Source organism: Artemia sp. Qi Xiang Cuo, chromosome 16, assembly GCF_049724085.1.
Source record: "Artemia sp. Qi Xiang Cuo chromosome 16, ASM4972408v1, whole genome shotgun sequence".
Lineage (NCBI taxonomy): Eukaryota > Metazoa > Arthropoda > Branchiopoda > Anostraca > Artemiidae > Artemia > Artemia sp. Qi Xiang Cuo.
Genome location: NC_142809.1, coordinates 31,528,159 through 31,554,257, shown reverse-complemented (window position 1 = coordinate 31,554,257; position 26,099 = coordinate 31,528,159). Strand labels below are relative to the sequence as shown.

General features: G+C 36.0%; 1 protein-coding gene across 1 annotated transcript in view; it reads right to left on the bottom strand.

Annotated features, from left to right (window-relative positions):
- LOC148942787 (uncharacterized) overlaps positions 1–26,099 on the bottom strand; it is a 66,697-nt gene that overhangs the window by 28,117 nt on the left and 12,481 nt on the right. Inside the window, exons 5-9 of the mRNA XM_089102075.1 lie at positions 21,604–21,657; positions 18,309–18,482; positions 15,084–15,298; positions 7,849–8,120; positions 626–786 (exon numbers count right to left, since the gene is read on the bottom strand). Coding sequence (XP_088958201.1) covers positions 626–786; positions 7,849–8,120; positions 15,084–15,298; positions 18,309–18,482; positions 21,604–21,657 — 876 coding nt within the window. The remainder of the gene's footprint in view (positions 1–625; positions 787–7,848; positions 8,121–15,083; positions 15,299–18,308; positions 18,483–21,603; positions 21,658–26,099) is intronic.

Below are 26,099 nucleotides of genomic sequence, written 5' to 3'. Positions count from 1 at the left end.
CAAATTTAACCAACTTAAGGTCCGTTCGCAATTAGGTTTTACTAATACCAAAATTCAACTAGTGCTAATTTAAGCCAGTCAAATTTTTCCTAAAAATTTTTCATTGGCGGATAAATTCTGATTGACTTAAATTAGCACTTTTCAAATCTCGGTATTAGTAAAATGGCATTATGAATGGGGCACTAAAAAGTCAACATGTTAAAACCTTAAACGATGGATAAATTTTGTAAACAACAAGGAAAGCAGTCCAAAGAATTCCATAAAAATCACTCACTCGTCATTTTTCGTCCAAATGACCAAAAAAACCCACTTTCGTCCCAGAGACTGAGCTTCGCTCGGTTCTTTGTGCCTGGTACGCGACAGGAAAAGAATATCCAGTCATTTTCGAGGCAAATATATACATATGCAATTATTGCTCTTTTAAATAGGATAGATTTTGTTGCACAATATTGTTCCTTGACTCAATCAGATGAGTGGGGCATAAGAGGCAATAGGACCCAAGGTAATCAAAAAGTCGAGACTCATCAAACTTAGTTTATTTTACATTAGCAGATAATTAATTAAGTATAATAAGTAATTAAAATATGATTACAGATTAATACAAATGCTATAGAAATGGACTTACATGGAGGGGGTTGTCTTGTTGGACAGCAGCTATATTGAATAAATGGTGAAGGCAATACTTGATCACAGATGCAAGTTCTTCTAACATCTTTTTATGAACATCTATAAATAGCAAAGCCTGAATAACTTTGAATCCAATAAGGACAAAATCCGCAGGCAATCCTGGAAAAAAAAAACAAACATGGCAAACATTATTTTTTTTTTTTTTTTTAATAAAGACAGATTTAAGATAAACCAGCCTTAATAACAAAGACTGCAAAACTGTGACACAAACTAGCAGTAAAGCCTGTCCAATGACAAACACAAAAAAGATAAATAAACTCAAACTTTTCAGTCGGAAAATAATTATAAAAAAGGATAGTTTATCGAATGCAGAAGATAGGAAAATGAATTCATTCTTCAATTCAACACAAACTTTGAAGTCGTCTAGACCCCCCCCCCCCAACACAATCTCCCGGCCGTGATATAAAAGAAGCAAGTCTCACTGAAACTACTTATATGGTTCTTATCAGTTTTGATCAGACCTACCGTGCAATGAGAAAAATAAAAACTTGCTTAACGGAGAAAACATTCAGGTATCTGACATACGACATCATATGATTGGCTCCAGATCAACTTGAAAAGGCTCATGTACTTATATACATAAACCTATACGCTGGTGGAGACTGGGTGTTGTATTTTCTTACGATTGGTCTTAACAAGCGTTACAGTAGGTAATGTTTTCTTATTGTTGTTGTTTGTTTTTTTATCATTTCTTATGCATAAAAGAATTTGTTTATAGTTCTTGTCCTGCTGAAGACGTCTTCTTGAATCAAATCTCCAAAATGTCACCGCTTGGAGAGGAATCCAGGTTAAAATAGATATAAATTATTTATAATGACTGTTTATCTTTTTTTAACCACTAGAGTAATTTACTAAGCAATGAATCTTTGTAGACCAGGTAATACTCCATTATAGCAAGGATTACTTCAAAATACCGACGTGTTTCTGGCTATTGAAAAACGATTTCAGAAGCCAATCTGACCAACCTCTTTAGTAGTTATAAAACTAGAAAAAGAAGAGTAGCGGTTTTATTTTTTTTTTTTTTTTACCACCGCGTACTTTCAAGAAATGACTTCTTTATTTTTAAGGATTGGCCTTATGCGGCCTGGAAAGGAGAAGGGTAATATAAAGGCTGAACATAATAATATTAATTTTTTACAACAATATTGCTGTTCAAATTGTTGCTCCCTTGGATTTTAGAATTTTTATTTGAATATATAGGCTGTCGAAACAAGAATTTTGTAAGCTACTGTAAATAATTTCGTGTTTTCTGTGTTTCTTACATTATATCATGTACTTAACCACACTGGTATTTCATATATTCGTATCACTGGATTTTGATTAACAATTCTTGCTTTTTTGACCGCCGTTCAGAGAATAGAATACGGTCTATTAGGTCCATAGATAAGCCCTATGTGGGGTAGGTAGGCCTGTTTAGCCCGGTGGAAACAGTCAAGTTCAATACATGGATTTTTATGAGACAGATTTGTTGTTCGACTGAAGGTATTCTTGTATTTTGGAAGACCATCTGAACCTGGCAGCAAATTTGAGTCGTCTCTGGCTGCACTTAGTCAATGGGGGACCAGCTTCGCTTCGATTTGAACTTGTTTTGGCGAGGCCAATAGAGAAAGGTCATTCGAGTTTTAGGTTGTCTTTGCTGAGAGATAGATCCACAAGCTGCCCTTCTCCCTCTCCAGATTGAGGCTTAAATTATGACAGTAACCGTCAATTTTGCCTCTTGTACACTTTTAAAGTAAACGACTCGCCTGATGTGAAACTCATCTCTCAAAATTGTGGCCTGGAGTTCTGGGACCTCTGAATTTTTGCCAGTAGTATTTTATTTTCGGTCAGAGCTTTTATCTAGTTTGTTTTTATTTTGTCGGTCAAGTAATAAAGGTAGTGTCAGCTCTCTGTAAATAATCTATTAATCTGTAAATTTCATTGATCTTACGTCGGAAGACAATTTGTTTACTGGGCCGTGTGAGCAAATGATAGCCATTTGATACTGCTAGTACGAACAGCTCACTTCAGCACCCAAACCTCTGAGACTACCACAGCTGCGCACGCTCCTCCTCCACCGAAATTTATCCAACGCTTCGCTCTTTACTCCCTCCAAAGAAGTTTGAATTTTCTTTAAATCTTTCCACACGACCTCTTCTCAACCCATTTGGGGACGACCTGCTTTTTGTTTGACCCCGGATGGACGGCCAAAAAGAACAGTTTTTGGCAATTTGTCATCAATCATCTGTATAATATGTCCTAGTAATCTCAGCATTTGTTTTTATTATAGCCCTAGAAAGAGCGATAGAACCACTTTTTTTGTACAGCTTATTGTATGATATACAGTCAGTCAAACGGGTACATAAAACCCTCCGTAGACAATTTTTCTGGAAGACACTTAACATATCTTCCTCTGACTGTTGAAGTTCACACGTTTCAGAGCCACACTTGACTTCAGTCATTATTACAGTTTTCAATAGTCTAATCTTGCTTTATAGACTTATATTGTTATTTTTCAACTCTGAGAAAACACCCCGGGACTTGGGTATTTTACTTTTTACATCTCCAATGCATCAACCATCGTTACTAATAATACTACCCAGATAAGTGAAACTGTCTACTTGATCAATCTTTTCGCTTCCCAACATAACCTCTTCATCGTCATTTATTTCTATACTAGTCAGAGCGACTTTGTCTTCTCGATATTAATTTTCAAACTTTTCTTGCACCATGAACTCTCAAAACCTTTAAAGTGCTTTACCTTCCCATTTGATTCCTTAGAACATGAAAGTTCGTCAAAATAATTCATATAAATGAGGATAGGATACAACCCTGCTTAACTCCTGATTCAACGCCAAAACAGCTATCAACCTCACTTCCTACCTTAACCGCAACAATATTTTTCTCGCACACAACACTAATCATTTTAGTGTACTTACGAAGCATCCAATAAAAGGATAGCACCTTAACTAAACGGTTGATACAAATGGCTGTTCTTAATGAGTATAACTGAGGGCTAGAGGGGTCTAATAGTTCAGACCCTTCTGAATTATTAATCTAAGATTTATTTTGGTCGACGAATCTCCCACCCCCCCCCACCCCCCTTCGTAAAACGACACTACTCCTCTCTTAAGATTTCAGCATCTACAGTCTATCAGAATCTACAACATCTCGTATTCTAAAAAGTGGCATCATGATCAGTAATTTGCTTTTTAACGCAACCAGGCTTATACCTCTATATTTACCAAACTCACTGTCATTACCATTCTTAAAAAAAGGGTTTAACCAAAGTTTTACAAGAAACATTAGGGAACTTCCCCCTTTTCAAAAATAGTATTCATAGTCTTCAATAATTTATCTCAAGTTTCGCAACTACCATATTTCAAAAATTCATGTACCACACAATTAGCATCTGTGGCCTTATTATTAATTAGTCTTTTCAGTACTGGCTATATCTCTTATTCGCAAAATAAATCGTCTTTCACTTCCAAATTGTCAGAATAATTTTGATTCTTTTCTATGTCATTTCCTACAGCACTGTCACGGTTTAGCACATTCTCAAAATATGGTGCCCATTTCTCTTGAACACATTCCTTGTCACTAGTTGAGGCCCCATTTCCATCTTTATTTGGGACAAGTCCGGACTGGCTACCTCCTTTTAATTTCTTGAAATGCCAATACCGTATTTTGCTATTATGCCATCTGGCTGTATCTTTAAGATACTCAATCCAGACCCCGTATGTTCCCAAGGGCCTCAATTTCATAACTCCTTAATTTGAACTTTAGTGCCTTATCCGTTTCCCTTACTTTCCTCTTATTCTCATACGTTCTATCTTGCACGAGCCCCTCCTCTTTTGTTCTAAGTTTAAAACCCTTTCACTAATATTCTTAACTGCGTTTCTAACTTACCTCCCTAAGACACCTTTCCCTACTGTTTTCCTATACTGCTTTGCAACTGTTTTCCTAAAAATTTTCGATCCATCTCCTACATTGCCAAATTTCAATCTCTCCAGTTTCATTTTCAACTGTTCCTGAAAAATTTCTCTCAAATGCTCACTACCTACCAAAGTATATCAACGTCCTGACTTCCTGGAAGTTCGCTACTCTTCCTAAATTTCATTTTTAGATTAATTCTAGAAACCAATTGATGAACATCAATAACAACACTCGTATATATCCTAGTATCTTGTATCAGGCATGGCGACCTTTGATTTGCTACTACTACCACTACTAACAACTCACTGCAGCACTAAGCTGCCTGAGGCCAACACAGCGACGCACGCTCCTCCTCCATCCCAATCTATTCAAAGCCTCCCCCTTTACCCCCAACATCCAACGTTACCTTTACACCCAACGTTACATCCAACGTTACCAACGTCCTGACTCCCTGGAGGTTAGCTACCCTTCCTAAATGTCACTTTTAGATTGACTCTAGAAACCACTTGATGAATATTGAATAGCTTCCAATATTATAATCTTTGTTCGCAGTCTTATCTTCCTATTCTTCCGAACTTTTTTCAACTGTGAAAAAACACATTAGGCCTTGGCTATTCTGCTTTTAACATCTTCACTTTGATCGATCTTCTCGTTACCCAACACCACCTCTTAGCCTTCACTTATTCCTAGTCTTAGCAACTTGGTCTTCTTTACATTGATTTTCAACCTATTCTTGCACCCCATGAGCTCGCGAAACCTCTTAAAGTTCATTCAGATTGCTAAAATTTTCATGTAGGATGCTTAGATAATCAGTATAATCAAAGTTTAAGAGTTTTCCTTCCCCATTTAGTTCTGTGTTCTACCATTACCTTTTCTGTGGCCCTTAGGACACAGCCCATCAAAATTATCCATATAAATGGGGATAGAACGCAACTCTGCTTAAGTCCTGATTTAATACGAAACCACTTACTAACCTCATTTCCTTCCTTAACCGCAGCAATCTTATTTTCGTATATAGCACTAATCACTTTAATGTATTTATCTGGTATACCAGACAAGGATAGGACCTTTGCTAAAGCTCTTCTAACAGATGAATCAAACGCTTGTTCATTATCTATAAAACTGAAGACTAAAGGCGTTTGATGACTCAGGCACTATCATGTGAGTACGGCGCTATTATAAGGGCCATTTGATGACCAAATAACGTATTGGTTAAAATTAAATTGTCGTGCCTGTACAATTCCAGTAGTCTATACCTGTTGCTATTTTCCTTTCTTATACCAAAATTTACCTAAAATAGGATACGATCTATCCCTGTTTCAACCCACCTGGGCACTAAAATTCCCTAATAGAATACCATATCTCACCCCAGGTCCTGTTTATTTGATCCTATAATGCATGTAATTTTTACCTAAGTCTCTACTATCTCCGTCAATCCGTTTTACAGGGAATATACCAGTATGTAATTTTACAGGGAATATACCTCCCAGGAAATTCCCATTTCCTTTAAATCATTCTTTATGACATCCTCCCACCCTAGACGAGGACGACGTGCTTTCCGTTTAGCCCTAAACGGTTGGCCGAAAAGGACAATCTTCGGCAGTCTCTCATCCTTTATCCGCAGAATCTTCCGTAGTAATCTCAACCGCTCTTTCATTATAGCTGTAGAAAGGGGGATTGAACCACACTTTTCGTACAGCCGGGTACCCAGAACAATCCATAGGCAATTTCTCTGGAAAACATCTAGCAAATCTTCATCCGCTTTTCGGAGCGCCCATGCTTCAGAGCTTCCAATATTCTAGTCTTGGTTCGCAGACTAATCTTCCTATTCTTCCAAACTTTTTTTTAACTGTAAAAAAGCACCCTGAGCCTTGGCTATTCTGCTTTTAACATCTTCACTACTCCCACCGTCTTTACTAATATTACTACCAAGGTAAGTTAAGCTGCCCACCTGATCAATCTTTTCGTTACCCAATGTCACCTTTTCATCTTCACTCATTCCTAGCCTTAGTGACTTAGTCTCCTTAACATTACTTTTCAAACCTATTCTAGCACCCTACACTTGCAAAACCTCTTAAAGTTCATTCATTTTGCTCACAATTTCATCTAGGATACTTATATCTTCAGCATAATCTAAGTCCAGGAGAGTTTTTCCTCCCCATTTGATTCCGTGCTCTCCAATTGCGTTTCCTGTGTTCTTTAAGACAAAGTCCATCAAAATGATCCATATAAAGATTTATGCATTTTTCATCTTATATTTTCTGGCGGTTTCTTGTCACTTAGAATATAATTATCCTTTTTTTATTTTGTTGAGTGTGAATTTGGAATATTTGGTAGCTGTTCTATATAGTAATTTGCTACTATAAACCCTATATAATAATTGGTTGTCTGTTTTAACTCTAGCTTTGTTACACATCTTAAAATCAATGGAGTAAGAGCAAAAAATATCTTAGCTGATCCCAGAAAAATTATATCGAACATTCTTCTCGTACAAATAACAGCTCAATAGGGACAAATCCTTTTATTTGACACTGAAACAACAACAAAAAATCTCTGGATATTTCGGTCACATATACAGTGGCTGTCATCAGCAGATAAACTAAAATAATACAAATAAAACATCAACATTTATACAAAAAAAAAACAAATTCCTTACATTTTGTTTAACGCTCTTATTTTCTTCAAAGCAGTGACAGATGCAAATCTCTTTGATGTTCCAGTTTTCAATCCATTGACTTGATTTTTATGTGAAGTTTCATTATCAGGTAAACAAAAGTGAATAGCATTGAGAGAAGCCAAATTTATTTTATTTGACCGCAGTAAGCAATCGTAAATTGAATTTAAGCAAAAATCACTTGCATCTCTGTTCCAAGTCGGGTTTTTAAATGAGATTTTTTTTAATTTCAATGGTTTTCCTAATAACTTGTTTTAAACCTCAGTCGCTAGAAACCACAGATACATTCTCGAACATAATAAAATGGTCCGGGAAATTAAAAATGTGGTCGGATAGAGCTGATGAGAAATTTTCAGGTTTGAAATTTTGCTTTAGCGTTGACGAAATAGATTCTTGATGTGGTAGTAAACTGTTATTTCCTATTGAGCTGTTATTTCTACGTCATGGAAAGACAGTGTGGTCTTCAAAAATACCTACATCGAAACATTCCATAGAACTTTCTGAAATCTAATTGACATGAAACCCCAAAACCTTTTAGGTGCCTATTTCAATTCAAAAGAGAAAATTTTTACCTTCAATTTCCAGAACACCTTTCAATGTCATCAAATATGTATCAAGGCAGCTTTTATTAATGGGACATAGCAGTAGGCCAGACCCAACATTCAAACAGTCGATCAAAATTGATTCAGCTAAAATGAAATCTGGGGAATCTGAATCGCTTGACTGACGTTTCAACCCAGATGTCCTTCTCCCTTGAGCGAAGTTACTGCTACTACCTGAACTGGGAATAGAAGACGCAGTTGTTGTTGTGTCATCCTGAACAGCAATTCTTGGAACTATTGCTCTAGAAAAGGTGAAAAAGAAAATTTTCGAAATTATAATAATCTTAAATAATTATCATATACAGGTGTACAGGTAGTTATTTATTGACTGCAGACAGTCAAAATTTTGCTTTTGCCTCCCTCAAAATAGGAGTATCTAAATCCTTCCCCCTAAAAAAGTTATTGGCACTCACCTTCCTTTATCACCAAAATAAAATGAAGACTAAGTCCGGTTGCACTAAGCAATTGGACAATAAATTTTAGATTATCCTTTTCAACATAATAATTTTAAACATTATTTCGGCTTCACCAGCATTGACCAGCCAACTAGCTTCACCAGCCAACTTATTTCTCCCCATAATCACCAGCAAAAATCATTAGACAGAATTAAACACAGATTAACAGCCAAAGTTATAAATGTCTTTGTCACCTGGAAAAGATTCACCTCCGTCGTGGCAGAAATCCTTAATAAATTATTATTTTTTTACTCAAGTATGTTATTTTTTTCCCAACTTAGAATACAAGTTCCAAATGAAATATTACCTTCTACTTATTCTGAAATGTCAAAAACAAGTCCTGCATAAATTTTTCTTTTTGATAAAACCAAAGCGATCAAAAATTCATTAAATATTTGGTTTGTTATCAAAGACCAACCCTTTTGTGAATTCTCCCTTTCAGTTACCGTAATTCGGCTAACTAAAAAATAGTGTCAACTAAAAAGAATTTGGCGTTTCTAATTTGATTGTATATGTGAAAGTTGTCTCTTAAGTGCCAGAATTTCAGGGGGTATATGGGAAATCTCTCTCTGTCCACGTCTTCCAACATTTTAGACCAGAGGATGCTGATATTTCTTGATTTTTTTAACTGAATAATGATAAAAATAGGTATAAAAAATGTGTTCAACCGATTATGGCTTTTAATTACGGGTAGCCGTTCAATAAAAGTTCATTAATATATTCAAACGCAAAAAAAGCAATTTCTATCCTCCTCATAGATCTATTACCTGAATCGATTCGAGATAATAAATGATTGTAATATGTAGACCCCGGCGCCGCGCCGATGAGGGAAGACCGGCAGCGGCGGGGCCAAAAACAGCACGCCGCGCCGCCGGTAAAACGTCGGCGGCGCGATCAATGTTGACCGCAAACATTAATGTTTTCATTAGTCTTTCTCAAATCACAGCTTAAATTTACAACAGATTCGAGCCTATTCATGAGTTCAAAAATTCACAAGTCGCTGGCTGGAAACTGGTCTTCTTCGTTATTCATCAAGAGAAGTAGAAATCTGATAGAAACGAAATGGCTGTGGCGTTTCAGAACCCTTGCATAATACGAGTAGTTGAAGTTTCTATTAGCTATGAATTCTTAACATAAATAATTATCAAAATTAGTAGTTTTTTTCATCGAGCATTACTGCATACACAACTTCAAATACCGTATCACAAAATTCGTCAGTTATCTGGGTAAAAACTTTGAACTTAGAAGCTTAATTTTTGCACAATGCTCTTTGCCTATAGCCTATCTGTTTTGTCACCTTTCAAACAGTTGAAATGGGCGACTTTGGTATTGATTGTTTTTTTTTTTTTTTGCTCTTTTGGATTCCTAAGAAGCCTTCTTGCATTAAAAACTGGTTTTTAATAACAATTTAAGAATGCATTTTAAAGTTTTTTCTGGCTTCTTTATAGAATATATGTCATGTAGGCTAAGGCTGAACTGCTGCTTTTTATTGCTTTTGGCTGCTCTTTCGGATATTATTCATTTTTTCTTTTGGGGATTCATTCCAAATTATAAACTGATAAATACCTAATATCAGTCAAATTATAAATTGCATCTAAAAGGAGTAAATTTATCAAATTGAAAAATACATGATGAGCACTTCACATGAAAACAGTTCAATTACAATGACACAAAAAACACTTAATAGTTTATTCGCTATGAAGAAAAATGAAGTGCCAGCTATTTTCTTAGGTAAAAAATGTAAAGATCATCCGTTTTAAGTGTAATTAAATGAAATAAGATGCAGACTGAAGTAGCTCCAGGAAGATGTTGAAATTTTCATCCTAGTTCGTCACTTTTAATCCAAGCAAAATGTTAGGACACTTAGTATTAGTTATTGAGTTTAAGCTTTGATTTCCAAATGCTCACAAAAATTACCAAATTTAAGACAGTCGCAACAATAAGTCACCTGTGGTCAAAATACACAAAGAGTCCTCTTTGATCCCCACCTAGGCTCAAAGCTTCTGCTATGGTCATTTCCATGGAAATCTCCAAAAAATTTCTTTTTGAAACAACTTTCAAGGATAGTTAGGCGCATTTAGCCTTTTTTGCTTCTCTTCAAAGCTTTGAAAAAAGTGTTATAATATTCCAAATGTTAAATTTGTGTATATTTTTGTTAATCATTTGTGGGCTGATCGAATGTTCTAAACCACTGTAGATACGTAAGAACGTTGCAACACCTAGTACCCTGAGGTCATAAAACTGTCAAAGACTCCTCCTTTAACCTCCCAAATTGAAAGCTTTTATTATGACCTGGCCTTTTAATGTAACTTGGGCACTGGACCAAGGGCGCCATTGTTACTCGAGCGCGACGTTAGGTGGGGATGTCGATATCGCTTTCGTCACACGAATTTGTTTTAGTGTGAATCTTCCTGGTACTTATGAATGAATGTTTTCAAGGTAAGCCCGTTTCATCAATAAGAAAAAAACGAATTGGAAGCATATGTCCCTTTCCCTTTGGACGATAAAACCATGCAAGTGCTTTTTCAAGTATAACTCACGAAAATCGTGTTAATTTTGTCAACTTTTCAACTTTTTGGCATCCCTGCTTTCAATAAAACAAAATCAAGGTACTATCACTTAAATATAATAACTCCCTATGCCCCCCCCCCCTTCTGGATACCATCTTGATAGGATACCGTCTCTGCTTTAAATAAAAAAAAGTAATTAACTTATTGGCACCCCTGCTTTAAATAGAAAATTCGAGGTATTATCATTTAAATATGATAGCTCACTACCCCTCCCCCTCTGGATACCACCTTGATAGGATGCCGTCTCTGCTTTAAATTTAAAAAAAATCAACTTTTTGGGATCCCTGCTTTCAATAAATGAAATTTCGAGATATCATAATTTAAATATAATACCTCCCTACTCCCCCCTCTGGATACCACCTTGATAGGATACCGTCTCAGATTTCATTAGAAAAATAAATTACTTAATATTTAACTAGGTCACTATATGGTTCAAACAAACACGCAAAATAACGTTAAACAGCTTAGTGTTCCTTGAAAAAAATTGAGGGTATGAGTAAAGGGGTACAAAGACAACAACAAAAATGTCGAAATCATTTAGATATGACTCAAATTATTGGAAAACTGAGTGATTGATTCGCCATGGCATTCTATAAGATCCAAAGAATCTAATTAAAAGGGAGCACACACAAAAGCCAAATAAGGCCAGTAGCCTATGAGAAATCGCAAAATACCCAAGACAATGAACAAGTCCTAATGGGAGGTGCTGGGTCTATCAAAATATTTCAATGGTTTCCCAGGGAATTTGATATCATTTTCTTCTGTCTCCACTTTAAATGAAAAAAAATATTATCTTTTTGGCATCCCTGCTTTCAATAAAAAAAAGAGGTATTATCATTTTAAAATGATAGCCCCCTATCCCCCCCCCTATAGGGAATAGTTTATAATTTATTTATGAATCATATTTTTGGGGTAACTTCCGGTGCAATCTTTAATTCCCCAACCTTGTACATAGCTTAGTCTATAGCTAAATTTTGTCTCAATCGAAGGTTGTTTTAGGGGGGGGGGGGTAAAAATGTTCCAGAAAGAAGATTGTATTTTCTATCAGGCGTTCAATAATTGAGTATTAAACATTAAGAAAATCTTATCTAAAAAAAGCAAAAAAAAAAAAGAAAAAATCTGCAAACTTACAATTACGCTCTAGAAACAATCTGTCGGCTGTCAATTTCAAAATCCAACAAAAGGCTGAAGCTGTATAGTAGTGAATGCGTTTTATAATTCTATTCAACTTGAAAATAAAATTCTTGACTACGAATGATGGAAGAAATAGCGATTTGGAAACTGCATTCGAAATGATTTAAACTCATTTCATAAAGACGATACTTTTTTTGTCAACATATGAAGAACTCTGTATATTGCAATATTTGCAATAGCATATTGCATCTGTCTGGTTTTTATGCAAAGTAATGTTTGGCAGGGAAAGTCACTGGTGATAAAGCGCTAGGGTGGCACCGTGATTGCGTGATTTTCGGGGATTCGGGGAACCAAATTTTGTTTCAGAGTGACGCATAGATTTTTGGGAAAATACCAGAAAATTTTGGAATAGTATAAGCCCTGCTTTATTTCTAATCAGGAAAATCGAAATACTAAACCACACGAGAAGGAATAGCTCCGACTTTGCGGTTGACGCAATAAAGAATTGCCGCAAAAATAATATAAAGTCGACCAAAAGCCACCGCCTCTTCCGGCGGTGGCGTGCCTGCGGCGCGCCGGCAGCGTTACGACACTTCGCGGCGTTCGACCGGGTCTCTCGTCGGCGGCGTTCGGTCGATCCGCCGGCGCAGCGCCGGGGTCTAGTAATATGAGATGAAGTAAATAACCACCATATCTAAATATAGTGCTTAAAGTAATGACTATCAATCGGTTTAGACTAATTCTTATTTAATCTTGGCTTTCCAATTAAAATATACGACTATAGCATGGCTCAAAATTATGAAAATAATAAAAAGTATAGGAAGGATTCTTTCGACAAGTGGAACCATAGTTCATACCTTTCTTGGTAGTTAACAGTAGCTTAAGAGTAACCCTCTTTTTTAGTAGCTGTAACTAAAAAACAGTTGGAATTCTGAAAACAATATGTAGATGAATTGAACCAAATCGGTGTACTGAACCCAAATTTAATTTATTTTACAAAGAGCCCGTCAAACACAACCGCAAAAAGACAGAGCAAGAAAGTGAAAACAAAATAAGGTAAAAACATTAAAAAAGTAAAAAAATATAAAGCACTGAATAATTCCATACATGCAACATGCAATTATAAAATAAAAAATAAATAAATAAGAACATTGCATGACAACATCTCCCGATGTAGATTGGCGAGTAATGAAAGATATATGTTCAAACAGGGAGAGAGAAAAATTTCAACATTTGTTCATGGAGTTCCAAGGTACTCCCAAAATTCATTTGCAATAATCTTGTGCATTTATAATCATAATAAGTACAAAATCAAGTACAGTAATATCTTTAGAAATTAAATGATCAAATTAACCCCTAGAACAAAGGTTTCAGCTCCATAAACGAAAATATGAAGTTTGGCCTTGTCCTTGAAAAAGATGTAATCAGATGCACTTTTATATTGTTTAATTTTCTAGGAATGACTTATATCATAAGTCGGCGACCGTTTTTCATAACAAGAAAAGTTTGAAGCTTGGAAAAGTGTTTTCAGACGAAAGTTTCCAGATCTTATGAGTTCTTTCAGATGAGCCTGAAAGAAGGCAGTGAGCATCCTAATCTACCTCATCTGAGAAATCTAATTATATTAAACATGGGGACCCAGCTATGTGATATACTTGCCTCTACTGAGGGGAGTATAAGTAGTTCACCAAAGATCAGATCTGTCCAAATGAAAATTAGAAAATTTTCACCATTTGGTGCTTGTTGTTTCAGATAAGCAAGAGGATCATTTCAAACAGAATTTTTTTAGCAGTGGTTTTCTTTGAGTAGCAAAAGAGCATCAAAATAAAAAAATGACTTATTATTAAAATTGTAGGTCAATTAGAGCCAAAATTCATCAAACAGAAACCCGCAAATTGTGACTAAATTTACACTGGCGAAACCTCCTTTCAAATCTACTAGCTTCCAAGAGAACACTATCATTCTCATGTGGTGGTATATCTCATTCAATATTATTCAGTATATGATTTAGTTGCAAAAAAAAAAAAAAAAAAAAAAAAAAAAACGGTCAGAAATAAAATTAAAAAAAAACGATTTTTTAGAAAGAAATGATAAGCAACGAAGAGTATTAAAACGAAAAGATAATTAACCAAATCGGTTAGCTCTGGAAAAACCTTCATCATCTGCCGCGACTTGGCCTGGCTTCTAACCAACACTCGTTTTTTTTTCTCTCTACTTTTTCTCTTTTTTTTCTCTAGGATATTTGCCTCTACAGTCAGGGATCAGAAATGACTAGGACAAACACATTTCTAGTGCATTTATCTAGAAAACTAGGCAAGGCCATATCCAGGATTTTGTCTTCGGAGGGGGTTTTACAAACCAATTTTTTTCGGGGGGGGGGAGGGTACACAAAAAAACCCTCAAGATAAGCATAAAGAATTTGTCTATTTGCACATTTCGGGCGGGTCCGAGAGAAAACACTTTTCTTTAAAACCATTATCTGTTTTTGAACAAGGCTGTTTTCCCTTTTTTTTTAATTTTCTGATAAAAACAAGACAAACTATCAGTCCTTATCTGCTACTTTGACCTCTTCCTGCTTTTAGAACAACAGAAAGAGTGTTGAAGCTTAGTTTTGTCCAAAGTAAGTAATGACAGGGGCGGACCTAAAGCAAAATATTGGGGGGGGGGGGGTGTGACAAGGGCACCAATGAGGAAAATCTTGGGGGAGGGGGCAATGTGACAAGGGTGCCAATAATTGACCAAATTGTCAGATTTATTCTAAAGAAGAAAAAAGAGAAAAAAACAAGGAATGAGGGCACCAGAAAAATCTTTGGGGGCCTGGGGTCCCCCTGGATCCGCGCTGATTAATGAGCAAAAGTATAAGGTCGAAATCAGGAAATTCCGAGACAATTGTCGCCGATTCTATTAGGCCCAACCTCTTTTGGCGTTTAAAAATCGGCCATAGACCAAGTTAATGATTTAAGTTGAAAACTAAAAATTCAAACAATGAAATTTCATCTTTATCTATTTTAAAAATAGCTCTTGCAATTTGTTTTTCTATACTTACGTTACGATCCAGTTCAAGAGATTTTGTGTTCCTTCCATCGTCACCTCCTCTTTGGATGAAGGCTCTTGATTATCAGCATTATTTTCATCTTCATCATAAGCATTCATGTCTAGAATTGCCGACATCTTAAAAAGAAGGGTACATGCTTCACGCAAAAATGTATTTGTTGCAATATCATTTGTCAATGTTCCACATAACTTGTCTTCGATTAATTTCTGAAAAAAAAGAGCAATAGATTAAAGGTAACTCAGCAAAGAAAAACAACAAAAAACAAACATAAAGTGGTGTACTGATTTTAAAGTAATATTTTGTTTTCCCCAAAATAAATAGGCCTGTTTCATTTTTTTTTTTTTTAATTAGTTGCGATGTGAATGAATTTTACTGGTACTGTAAATGTTTACTTGTACTTGTCTGTATGTACCACTGGTGGTAAATACAGACAAATGTATTAATTCATAGGAGGTAAGTGAGAAGGCAATAATGAATATCTAGAAAGTGACATCCAATGAGAGCATATGCAGAGGCATATTTACCAAAAACTGTAAAGCGGACAATAGGCTCCTATCAAGTGTGCTAAAGATACCAGTAATTGTCAAAAAAAAAAAAAAAAATCTAGCTCATTGAGTAGTATAAATAAATAGACAAGAAGTATATCGAAATTGTCACAATTCTGAAAGTAAACTACTTAGCGGTCATTTAATGTCAAACTTGTCGAAGAAAACTTGCTAGCATTTAATTACTTTTTCGAAACCGCTATCGGAAATTCTGTATCTCCTCTGATTTGTAGGAAATAGTTCTGGAAAAGAAAATCTGAACATTCCTAATTCTATCTTATTGTGCATTTACGGAATTTTAGCCCAGTAGTCTAGCTGCAATCAAACTCAGAAGAGGGAGGAAGGAAGGGAGGTTTCTGGAATCCTGTCATTCACATATCTACAAGAGGGACTATCAGGTCTTAGACGAACTCGATAGGAAGTAAAATTTGGTGTCCCAGTTGTGCCCCTTGGCTGTCTGGGCAAAGACCAATTTCTGCTGGTGAAATGATGAGTGAAGGGATTCCTTAATTCTTGTCATCAAGACATCTACAAGAAAGGATAATTAGATCTTGAAGGGAGTCAAGTCTCAAGAAGGGAACTAAAATCTAGTGTCCTAGCAATGCCATTCATGGATCATAAAATTACCTGGCCTCCATGGAAAAGGGTTATCTAATCATCGGGTTGTCTAACAGAAGAAGCTGTCGAATTTCAGCTTTACGTGGTGCAAAGTAACAGTAAATGAGATAATTGTGTCTTTTAGAGTTCCATATAAGATCCAAATTTAGCTGGAGAGGGTATAGTCCCTAAATACCTTTCATCAGAACATCTAACGAAAGGTATAATTGAATCTTAGCAAAACTGTGTAGAGTAATAGCAAGCGTCCCAGCTGTGCCATTTCTGTTTCCTGGGCCAATCAATTCTCTACATGTGAGAGGAATCCCTAAATTCATGTAATTAGGACATCTACCAGAAAAAACTGCAGGATCCCTGGCAAACTCTGCATAAAGTAACAGTCAATGTCTTAGTTATGCATTTGAGGATCTAGACCCGATCCAACCTATGCAGGGGACGAAAAAGGAAAAAAATCTCTAAATTCTTGTCATCTCGGCATCCTCCAGAAGGAGTTATTTGATCTAAATTAGTTACTAAAATCAGTTGAAAGTAGTGGTAAATATCCTAACTTTGCCTGTTTGGATTCCGTACCCATTCTGACATTTTCTGGGGTATTGAGAGGGCATTCCTAAACTATAGCCATCACAAAATCTGCCAAGCAGTTTTGAATCTCATCCAAATTGGGTGGGAAGTAAGAGAAATAAGACCTAATTATACTGTCAAGAGCTCTTACCTATTAACATGTCAGTGGGGGGGAGGGAGTCCCTACATTCTTACCATTAGGATAATTACCTCGAGGAGTTGATGGATATTAATGGAATTTGGTTAGAATTAAGGACTAATGTACTCGCTATGCATTTAGGAGATTCTGTCCAACCTTAGTAGAGGGGAGAAATTCTTGAAAAATTATTATCATCAGAGCATCTAGTAGACGGTGTTATCGGATCTCAACCAAACTTGGAAAAAAGTAAGTGTCCTAAAAGTAAGAGTGAGTGTCCTAGTTGTGCCTTTAGGGGTTCGTACCCTTTCTTGTTTCTATGAGGAGGAAAAGGGGAAGGAGATTTTTCTAAAAATTTGCCATTGCGAAACCTATTAGAATAAATTGTAATCTCAGAATTGTCTTGTTGACAAAAAGGAGTTTTAAGGTTAAGAAAACATGTTAGAGAATAAGAGATAAGTTTTGTCTTTCGAGAATTTTGCCAATGCCCCCCATGTGGGAGGAAGGGGTCTCTAGATTCTTGTCACCAACGTATCTAAACAACAGATTACTGGATCTAAAAGAAACTTGACGGGAAGGAAGAGCAAATAATTATGCTTTTTGGAGATCAGAACCCGAACCAATCTTTGTACGTGAGGGAAAGGGAATATGTTCATAAAAATGTCTACAAGGAAGGTTAACGGATCTCAGCCAAATTAGGTCACAAGTAGGATCATCAATCAAACTTAGTAGGAAGGAAACAAGTGTCCAGATTCGGTCTTTTGGAAATTCGTACCTGATCCAATCAATGTGGGGTCAAGGAGTCCCTTTAAGTCTTATCATCAGGAAATTTACCAAAAGAGATGGTAGATCTTCATAAAACTTATTGGGAAGTAAGAGAAAGTGTATCAGTTATACCTTTGAAGGCCAGAACCCGATCCAAACTTCGTTGGGGAAGAAAAGTGCGATCCCTAAATTCATGTCATCAGAACAATAGCCAGAAGGGTTTATCAAATCCCAATCAAACTTGGTCGTAAGACCAAATAAATTCTTATAGACTGCGTACATGTTTGTTTATCCTCACCGTTTTATAGCTAACAGATCAGATCCAGAATAATTCTCACGGTTACCGCAATGTAGTTTATACAAAAGTTAATCTTCTTTCACTTTTCCTCCAAAGAGGATGGATGAAACCGTTGGCAAAGTTTTCAACATCGGTTTGTGTTTTGCCGCATGATGTCTTTATTAATATCGGTCTTAATTAACTGCTCAGTGATTCGAATACCAAAAAGAGATTTTAAACAATCATCTTCCGTAATCCCCACAAGCAATTTATTGAGATGAGAAACAAGTTCTAAGAAATAAAATTTCGAAGCTTACCAGGACTCTGCTGAGACCATCGGCAAAACTTTTCAATTCCTTTTTGTATTTCTTCAGCACGTGATCTTTGTCACTCTTGTTCTTCAACATATGACCAACAATTCGCACACCCAAAAGTGGTTTCGGATTATCAACTTTACCAAATCTTACCGTCTTCTTAACTGAATTGTAATCCTTCAAAAAAATTTGTATTAAACATGGATAGTTAAACGGCAAAATGCTATTAAAACAGGACAGGGATAGAGGAAAAAAGGAAAGAGGGGTGGAAACGACGAAAAAGAGAGACAGAGAGAAAGAGAGGGAGATATGAAGAGAGAAAGAGAGAGTTTTTTACTATTCCAATCATTCACGCCTCAAAACCCTTTTTGATCACTGTCATTACATTGTCTTCTAGAATCCTAATTCAGTTGAAAGATTCATCTTCCTACGCTTCCAAACCTTTTTGAACTAAGAAAAACACTCTGCACTTTGGCTATTCTACTTTTTACATCTGCACCACCACATCCACCCCCATAGATCATTCCTGGGTATGAAAAAAAAAGGGCAAATAAACACACATCCGTATTTTTCTTCTGGCAAAAAATACAAAATTCCACATTTTTGTAGATAGGAGCTTGAAACCTCTACAGCAGGGCTTTCAGGCACGCTGAATCTGATGGTGTAATTTTCATTAAAATTCTATGACTTTTAGGCAGTGTTTTCCCCTTTTTTGAAAATAAGGCAAATTTTCTCGTAACTTTTGATGGATATGAGTATACTTGATGACACTTGTATATATGAAATTAGCATAAAAATTCAATTCTTTTGGTGGATCTATTGGTATCAAAATTCCGTTTTTAGAATTTCGGTTACTGTTGAGACAAGTCGCTCTTACTATACAGTTTGTTACCACGAACTGCTTGATACTGTATGGTCAGTGAAACCTCTCGTTAACGAATATCACCTCTTAATCGTAACTAACTTCAAGTGACTTCGTCTCTTTGAGGTAAATTTTCAAGCCCATTTTCATAGCCTGAACAGAAACTCCCAAAAAATCCATTAATTTCCCTAGCATTTTTACATAGTGCACTAAAATCATCTGTGTTTCTTAGGAAAGTCCACCAAAATCATTGTTGCGGCAATAGAAACAACCTAGTAAAGAACGAATTCCAGCCCATAGTAATTGAGAATTTAAAAAATGCATTCTGAAAGAGACTTTCAGATAAAAGAAGAATCGCCATTTGAAGCTGATTCAGAAATCATAACTATTATTTCAGCTAATCTTATTGCTTAAAGTTTATCGCAAAACAAATTAACGGGAATTTCGAAAAATTCCATGAAACCCCAAGAAAATGGCACCGGTTGTACTGAATACTGAGCCATTAGAATCACCATAGACGAAAACCCCATATAGAAGAACTACAGTCCCCGATCTTGAGCAAGAAGGAAAATCACATTTTTGCATAGGAAGCATGCAAGGACGTGTTCCTTTTCTTCTTCTTTTTTCGTCACCACCAGTGGGGACCGAAACATAAAATAGTTTAAGGGCTCATTCGAAAGCTAATAACCCACAGAAAAGGCCTACAACACAAATCAACTTTACTCTTTACTCATTCCGCACCAAACCAACCTTAATTCTCGGATATAGAACTAATCACTTAAAACTTCTGTATCAATTGAATCGAATGCTCATGTGATACAAAACTGAGGACTAAAGGAGACTGACAATATTTAGACATTTATCAATTGGTATTCTACGCAACCAATTTAGTCAAGCCCTCTCTTCCCTTCCTAAAAGACCACAATTTATCTCTATAAAATTTACCCACAATATATTTTAATCCAAGAAGTATCACCATGCTATCCCTTTGCTACGTATCGAATACAAGCTGATTCCTATGATACTTAATTACTACAATTACTTAATTACAATTCTATAGTTAGAAACTTCCAAAATACCATCAGGTAATTCCCCTACAGCAAAAATTATATACATAATTTTTGATATCTTACCTATTACTCTCTAACTGCAACATTAAAAATAAAATCCTTAAAATTTTAGTTCTAGTTTTAATCGTTTAAATATTTTAGCGTCAATATTCCTAATGCGAAAAAAATTGATATTTTTAAAACGAATTAATATACACAAAATTGGTTGAAAATCCTTTTCCTCGGGCAACAATTAACACTTTTGACATTCAAGATGGATTGCCAAAAAAGGCACGGTTTTGAATTTCCATTGAACTTTGTTGAACATTGCTAAAGCAAAATGAAAAAATTTATTCCGTGGGTGGAACTACTTTTACTAAAAAAAGACTAAGTATTTCTCTAAATTCCTCCAAGATACCTTTTGATGCATGAAACGACTTCGTACAGCAGATGCATGCATGACTTCGTACAGAGATTTAACTTAAGTGAAGTAATATCTTGTACCTAGAGGTTGAAGAAATTTGTTTTAATAATGGGAGTATTTTTTAGACATGAAGATTGTTCTTTTCGACCAACCGTCTAGGACTAAACGGAAAGCAGGTCGTCCTCGTCTGGGGTGGGAGGACGTCATAAAGAAAGGTTTAAAGGAAATGGGAACTTCGTGGGAGGGTGTAAAAGGGAGGCTTTGATGCAGGAGGAGCGTGCGTAGCTGTGTTGGCCTCAGGCGGCTTGGTGCTGCGGTGAGTTGTTAGTAGTAGTAGTAGTAATAACTGAATTTGAGAATTTTTGTGTAATTTTTTACATTTCTAGAATGGGAGGGGATGGACCGAAACCACTAATTCCCTTCGAATGTGCACACATCCTTGAGAGATCTATATTCAAGTATTGATCACGCGGAAATAAAGTGTATCATCTTACAAGCCTGTTCCAACACTTGCATATCAATTGAAAACTTGTAACCGGTAATAGTAGAAGACTACGAGCTACTAAGATTGCTATACAAATTGAAAGAAAAAAGATGAGGCAAAGAATAAAAGAGAATGATTAAATAAGAATTAAGCAGCCAGGGTTCTGAATTGAAAATCGTAAAAAATGTATTTCATCCTTTTAGGTAACACTGGCGAAATCAAAGTAGGTTTGGGAGCAGTAGATCGGAGCAAACTGTGCTCGTTACTTTTTTTCAAATCCACGAAATGAAATAAAAAGTGTTAGAACTGTGTATAGATTTTTGATTATACGAGTCAGATTTTTTTCCCTTCCAAAAATTGGGATACAAATCAAAGATCTTCAAAGTAGAGAGAGTCAGAATCGAACAATAATTAAAGGGGCCCCATAACCGTGATTGCAACACATTTTACACACAATTGATCCATTCACTTCAACATACATCACCTCCATCCACTTCTTTCTTTTTCTTCTTTCTGCGTCTTCCTTCAGAAACCTAAAAAGATACATTACATCAATCAATTCAAAAGTACAAATATTTCTTTTCTTAATTATTACGTTTTACGTTATTTCTGTTAATTAATTACGGAAGTTGGCACTCTACGCCAAGTAAAAAATATTGATCTTAAATAGTTAGTTTACATTTACTAATTTCAATGTTCATTTACTATAGATGAAAATTGGTATAAATTAATCCATTAAATTTCTATACGTAATCCTAAATTTCAACGCTTCAACCTCCCAGAGGCTAAATCGGTTTAGTCTACGGAATATTCAGTAAAAAAATATTAAAAACAGTATAAAATATTAACAGAAGGTATATCCATATATGGAAAAAATTATAATGTAACAATTATTAGGTGAAAAAAAAACCACTCAGTGTTTACTTAGTTCACTTATATGCCTCAGCATAGAAAATGTGATTGCTTATTATAAACTCATTCAAATATATTTCTCAACGTTCGTATTCTATACTCCCAGGGTAATTATTCAATGAACCAACGTTTGTTTTATAGTGAAGACAATCCTTAATTTTACCTTTGTTGCCTTAATATACAATCCGGAGGATTAAGGCCCATGTTCGATCTAGTCAGCTCTGTGCTGATGATGATAAAAGACAAAAAATAATTGTCACTGTGTTGAAGGCCTAGAGACACGCCATTGTTGGGCGGTGCAAGGAATCCCACTCATACTTATACGGTCTGTTATTCCACTCTCAATCCAATTTAATATGAATTACGTTGTAGTTGGAGCAGTGAACATATCTTTACTAATATTTTTTGAATGTCCTCTTATTTCATATGCTGTAGTTTTTGTTAAAGATTATTGTTTTGTTAACTAAGATATTTGTTAGTCTCTCCACGGTGGTGTCGGAATGTTAGAGTGGCCATTTTCAATCTTTCCAGTATGTCACTGTATGGTAGGTTTTAGAGACCAGTTACACACTCGGCTGTGTGCATCTGAACTCCCTCAATCAATACAGATTTAATTTAGACGATTTAAACCCGTAAATGTTTCCAAATGTAGATTTAAAATCAATCAATTTAGACAATAACCATACATATGAAAGTACGATGTTAAGAGTGAATCAAGTAATTTGACGCTGAAATATAAAAAAACACAGAACACCGATATGGCCAATTCAGCTACATAAAAGACATTATAAAGACCTTCAAAAAGATATGAAAACCATTACAGGATCAGCTGCATTGTAAGAATCCTCGGGGGGAGGGGGGAGGAGCTAAGGAATGTGTAAGTGTATGAACGAAAAAAGAAAAAAAAATCACAAGATCAAAAAACTATTTTAAACCTTTTGATCTTCATTTTTAACATGGACAATGCTTAAATTCTCTGTTAGGACGTCTACATAAAACCATATTTGTTTAGATTAAGACTAGAAATTATTTCAATATCTTTGACCGCTGTATTGTTATTTCACACTTATATTCATTTGTTTAAAACTATATTAGGCTCGTGATGGATGCCAAAATAGTCTTTTGAGCGCAAAAGAAGTAAGAAATACTATTATACGATGTGATAATATTTTTAATGGCCCATTTATGCTTGGAAATACTTATGGTTGAAATGCACCATGCCATACTAAAAGAAGACAGGATGACATTTTTGGGTTTTATTGTACAAGTTCAAATTTGTTTGTTCTACATACATACCAAAGCGAATAAGCTAATTGGGCTGAAACTTAGCAAGTGTGGTCTTCTCTGGCCAAAAATCATCATGAAGGGTGTGTTGGTGAGTAGTGAGGGGGTAATAACATACTGAGATTCATCTGTGTGACAGTAGGCTACATGCGACCCTATGAGACAAATATCAAGAAGGGAGAGAGCGAGTTTCTTAAGGGAGGGAGAGAGAGGGAGAGAGAGAGGGAGAGATAGAGATAGAGAGAGAGAGAGAGAGAGAGAGAGAGAGAGAGAGAGAGAGAGAGAGAGAGGGAGACAGAGAGAGAGGGAGACAGAGAGAGAGGGAGACAGAGAGAGGGGGAGAAAGAGAGAGGGGGAGAAAGAGAGAGGGGGAGAAAGAGAGAGGGGGAGAAAGAGAGAGGGGGAGAGAGAGAGAGAGAGGGAGAGAGAGAGATATCTGGACAATTTTTTTGGATATACTAACTAGATCTATATCGTACTCTACTGATACTCTAGTCAGTATTGATTCGGAGTTTAAAATAAACGAATCAGTCTTGAATTGGATATTTTATTAACATTATTAAACCACCAAGCTTTTTTCAGTGAATTCTAATCCCAGTTAAGCTAGTTAGAATTCGCAATATTTGTCGAAGGATTACAGTTCCTGACCTATAATAAAAAAATCACTCAGCATTACAATAGTGAAAGATAATCCTATGAGAATAATTACTGAATTATTTTGACTGATTAAATATTTTTGCCAATTTCACTAACATGCCAGCAGAAACGGGTAGGTTTTCTGTCACAAGTGCCGTCGTACCTGCGGCAGTGGTGTCTTTAAAAAAACTGCGGGAAATAGGTAGCAGAAACCTATGCTTCCTTTGCTTAGTTGTACCTGTGCATTTTACATTATACGCCTTTCGAATTACCTTCCGATATTATCTCTACGTCTGTTTTGTGACGTATTTTTTGGACAGCCCCAGGATTGTAATTCTGGAGTAAGCGTAATTAATTACAGGCAAGTATTAGCGAAAAACTAGTTTTGAATGATGTGCTGAATTTTCTTGAACGATCAATATCCACGGTGCGAAAATAGATTCCATTGTAACCTCGGCTGTGAATTTCTTTAGCCATGACGCAATTTTTCCAGCAAAGAGACTTCTTTATTCCGAACTTAGTACGAAAGGCCAAGTCATCAATCATATCGAAAACGACGAAAACATTATTAACATGTGTAAGCTCCTCGTCTCAGCCACCAAAGAGAAGAGAAATATACCACGTTTTGTTATTTTCAATCCATGTAAAATTCCAACGGTCTGCGATGCTGTTTCTGCTACTGTGGCTGCAAAAGTAAACGAGATTTCCCGTAATCTAGATGGATTTATTGACGTTACAGCCCGCGCACTCTTAAATGTGAACTCTTCGAATGCTGAACAATTTAACGATACATTAACCTCTGCTGCTTACAATTCACAAAGTAATAGAACGTCATGTGCTGTAGTGCTAAAAATTCTCCACAAGATATCAAGGATCCTCTGGACCTTAAACAATTTATTGGAAGCATATGCAAAGAAGTTCCCAATGATATTACGGATCTGAAGCGATTGAATAACGACTGGAAAATCGTTGTGCGCTAAAAATCAGCGGCTAGTAAAATAGTTGAGAGTGTGAAAGCTGCTCAACCATCTATGAATGCTTCTATGAGAGAATCAGTCTTCGCAGCCGTCGTTAAACAAGTACCCTAATCCTTAGACTTTTCAAGCTTTCAGCAACCAATCCTCGAAAGCCCAAAGATAAGCCAGTGTGGCACCTCCCGCACCTTTAAAGTACAGCTCAAGACTCACAAGTACAGCTAATGACCTTAAATTTTCCTCAAAGAACCAGTGCGCATTGGTTAGTAACGTCTGCCTGTTCAGGAATTTATTTTCCTTCCCCGTCGATGCTTTAAGCGTCGCGAGGTAGGTCACCAAGCAGTGAATTGTCAATCAAGTGCTAGTTGTGGCCAATGTGGTTCTGCCGATAACATACCAGACCGTTCAAATGCGTGTAGAGCTAGTATGTTCTGTGTGTTATGCAAGGCTGCAGGCCACACCTGTTACAATGTGAAATGTTCAAATAGTCGACCAGCCAAGATTCGGCCTAATTCGCGTAGTTAAAGTGCTTATAGTCGGCCATTATCTAAGTGTGAGGTGCTTAACTCTAAACATTAAGAGTGGGTTCGTTCAAATGTCTTCCGTGGTTGATGAGCTCGTGTCAAAACATGATGTAATTTGCATACAAGAGCATCTCTCAAGTCAGTTAAGCTTTAGTCTTTTGGATAACAGAGATAAGTTCACTTGCTATGCAACTCCTGCTAAGCAAAATAGTGCTGGCAGTAGACCGTCAGGAGGTTTTGCAACTTACATGAATTCCCAATACGTTCAGTACTTTCAGAAACAGTAATTACATTCTTGCTGTCGAAGTCGATAATGTGTTTATCTATAGAAATTATTTGCCGACTGATTACCATAATGATACGTCTGAGCACCTTTTTGCTCTTGTCTCTGAAAAGTTATGAAGAAGCATTTCGAGCATTATTTCTAGTATTTCTGCATGTCTAATAGTTGGAGATTTTAACTCTAACCTAACTGCTCCATTTACCTGCTCTTCTCTGGTAAAATATTTAATAATCTATTGAATGCTGTTGATAAGGACAAAGATTTCACATACATTGACAATTCCTCGTCCATATCCAATGTAGACCATATTGTTGCTTTTCCATCCTTAGATGTATCTCAACCAAAGGTTCTTTGTGATTATT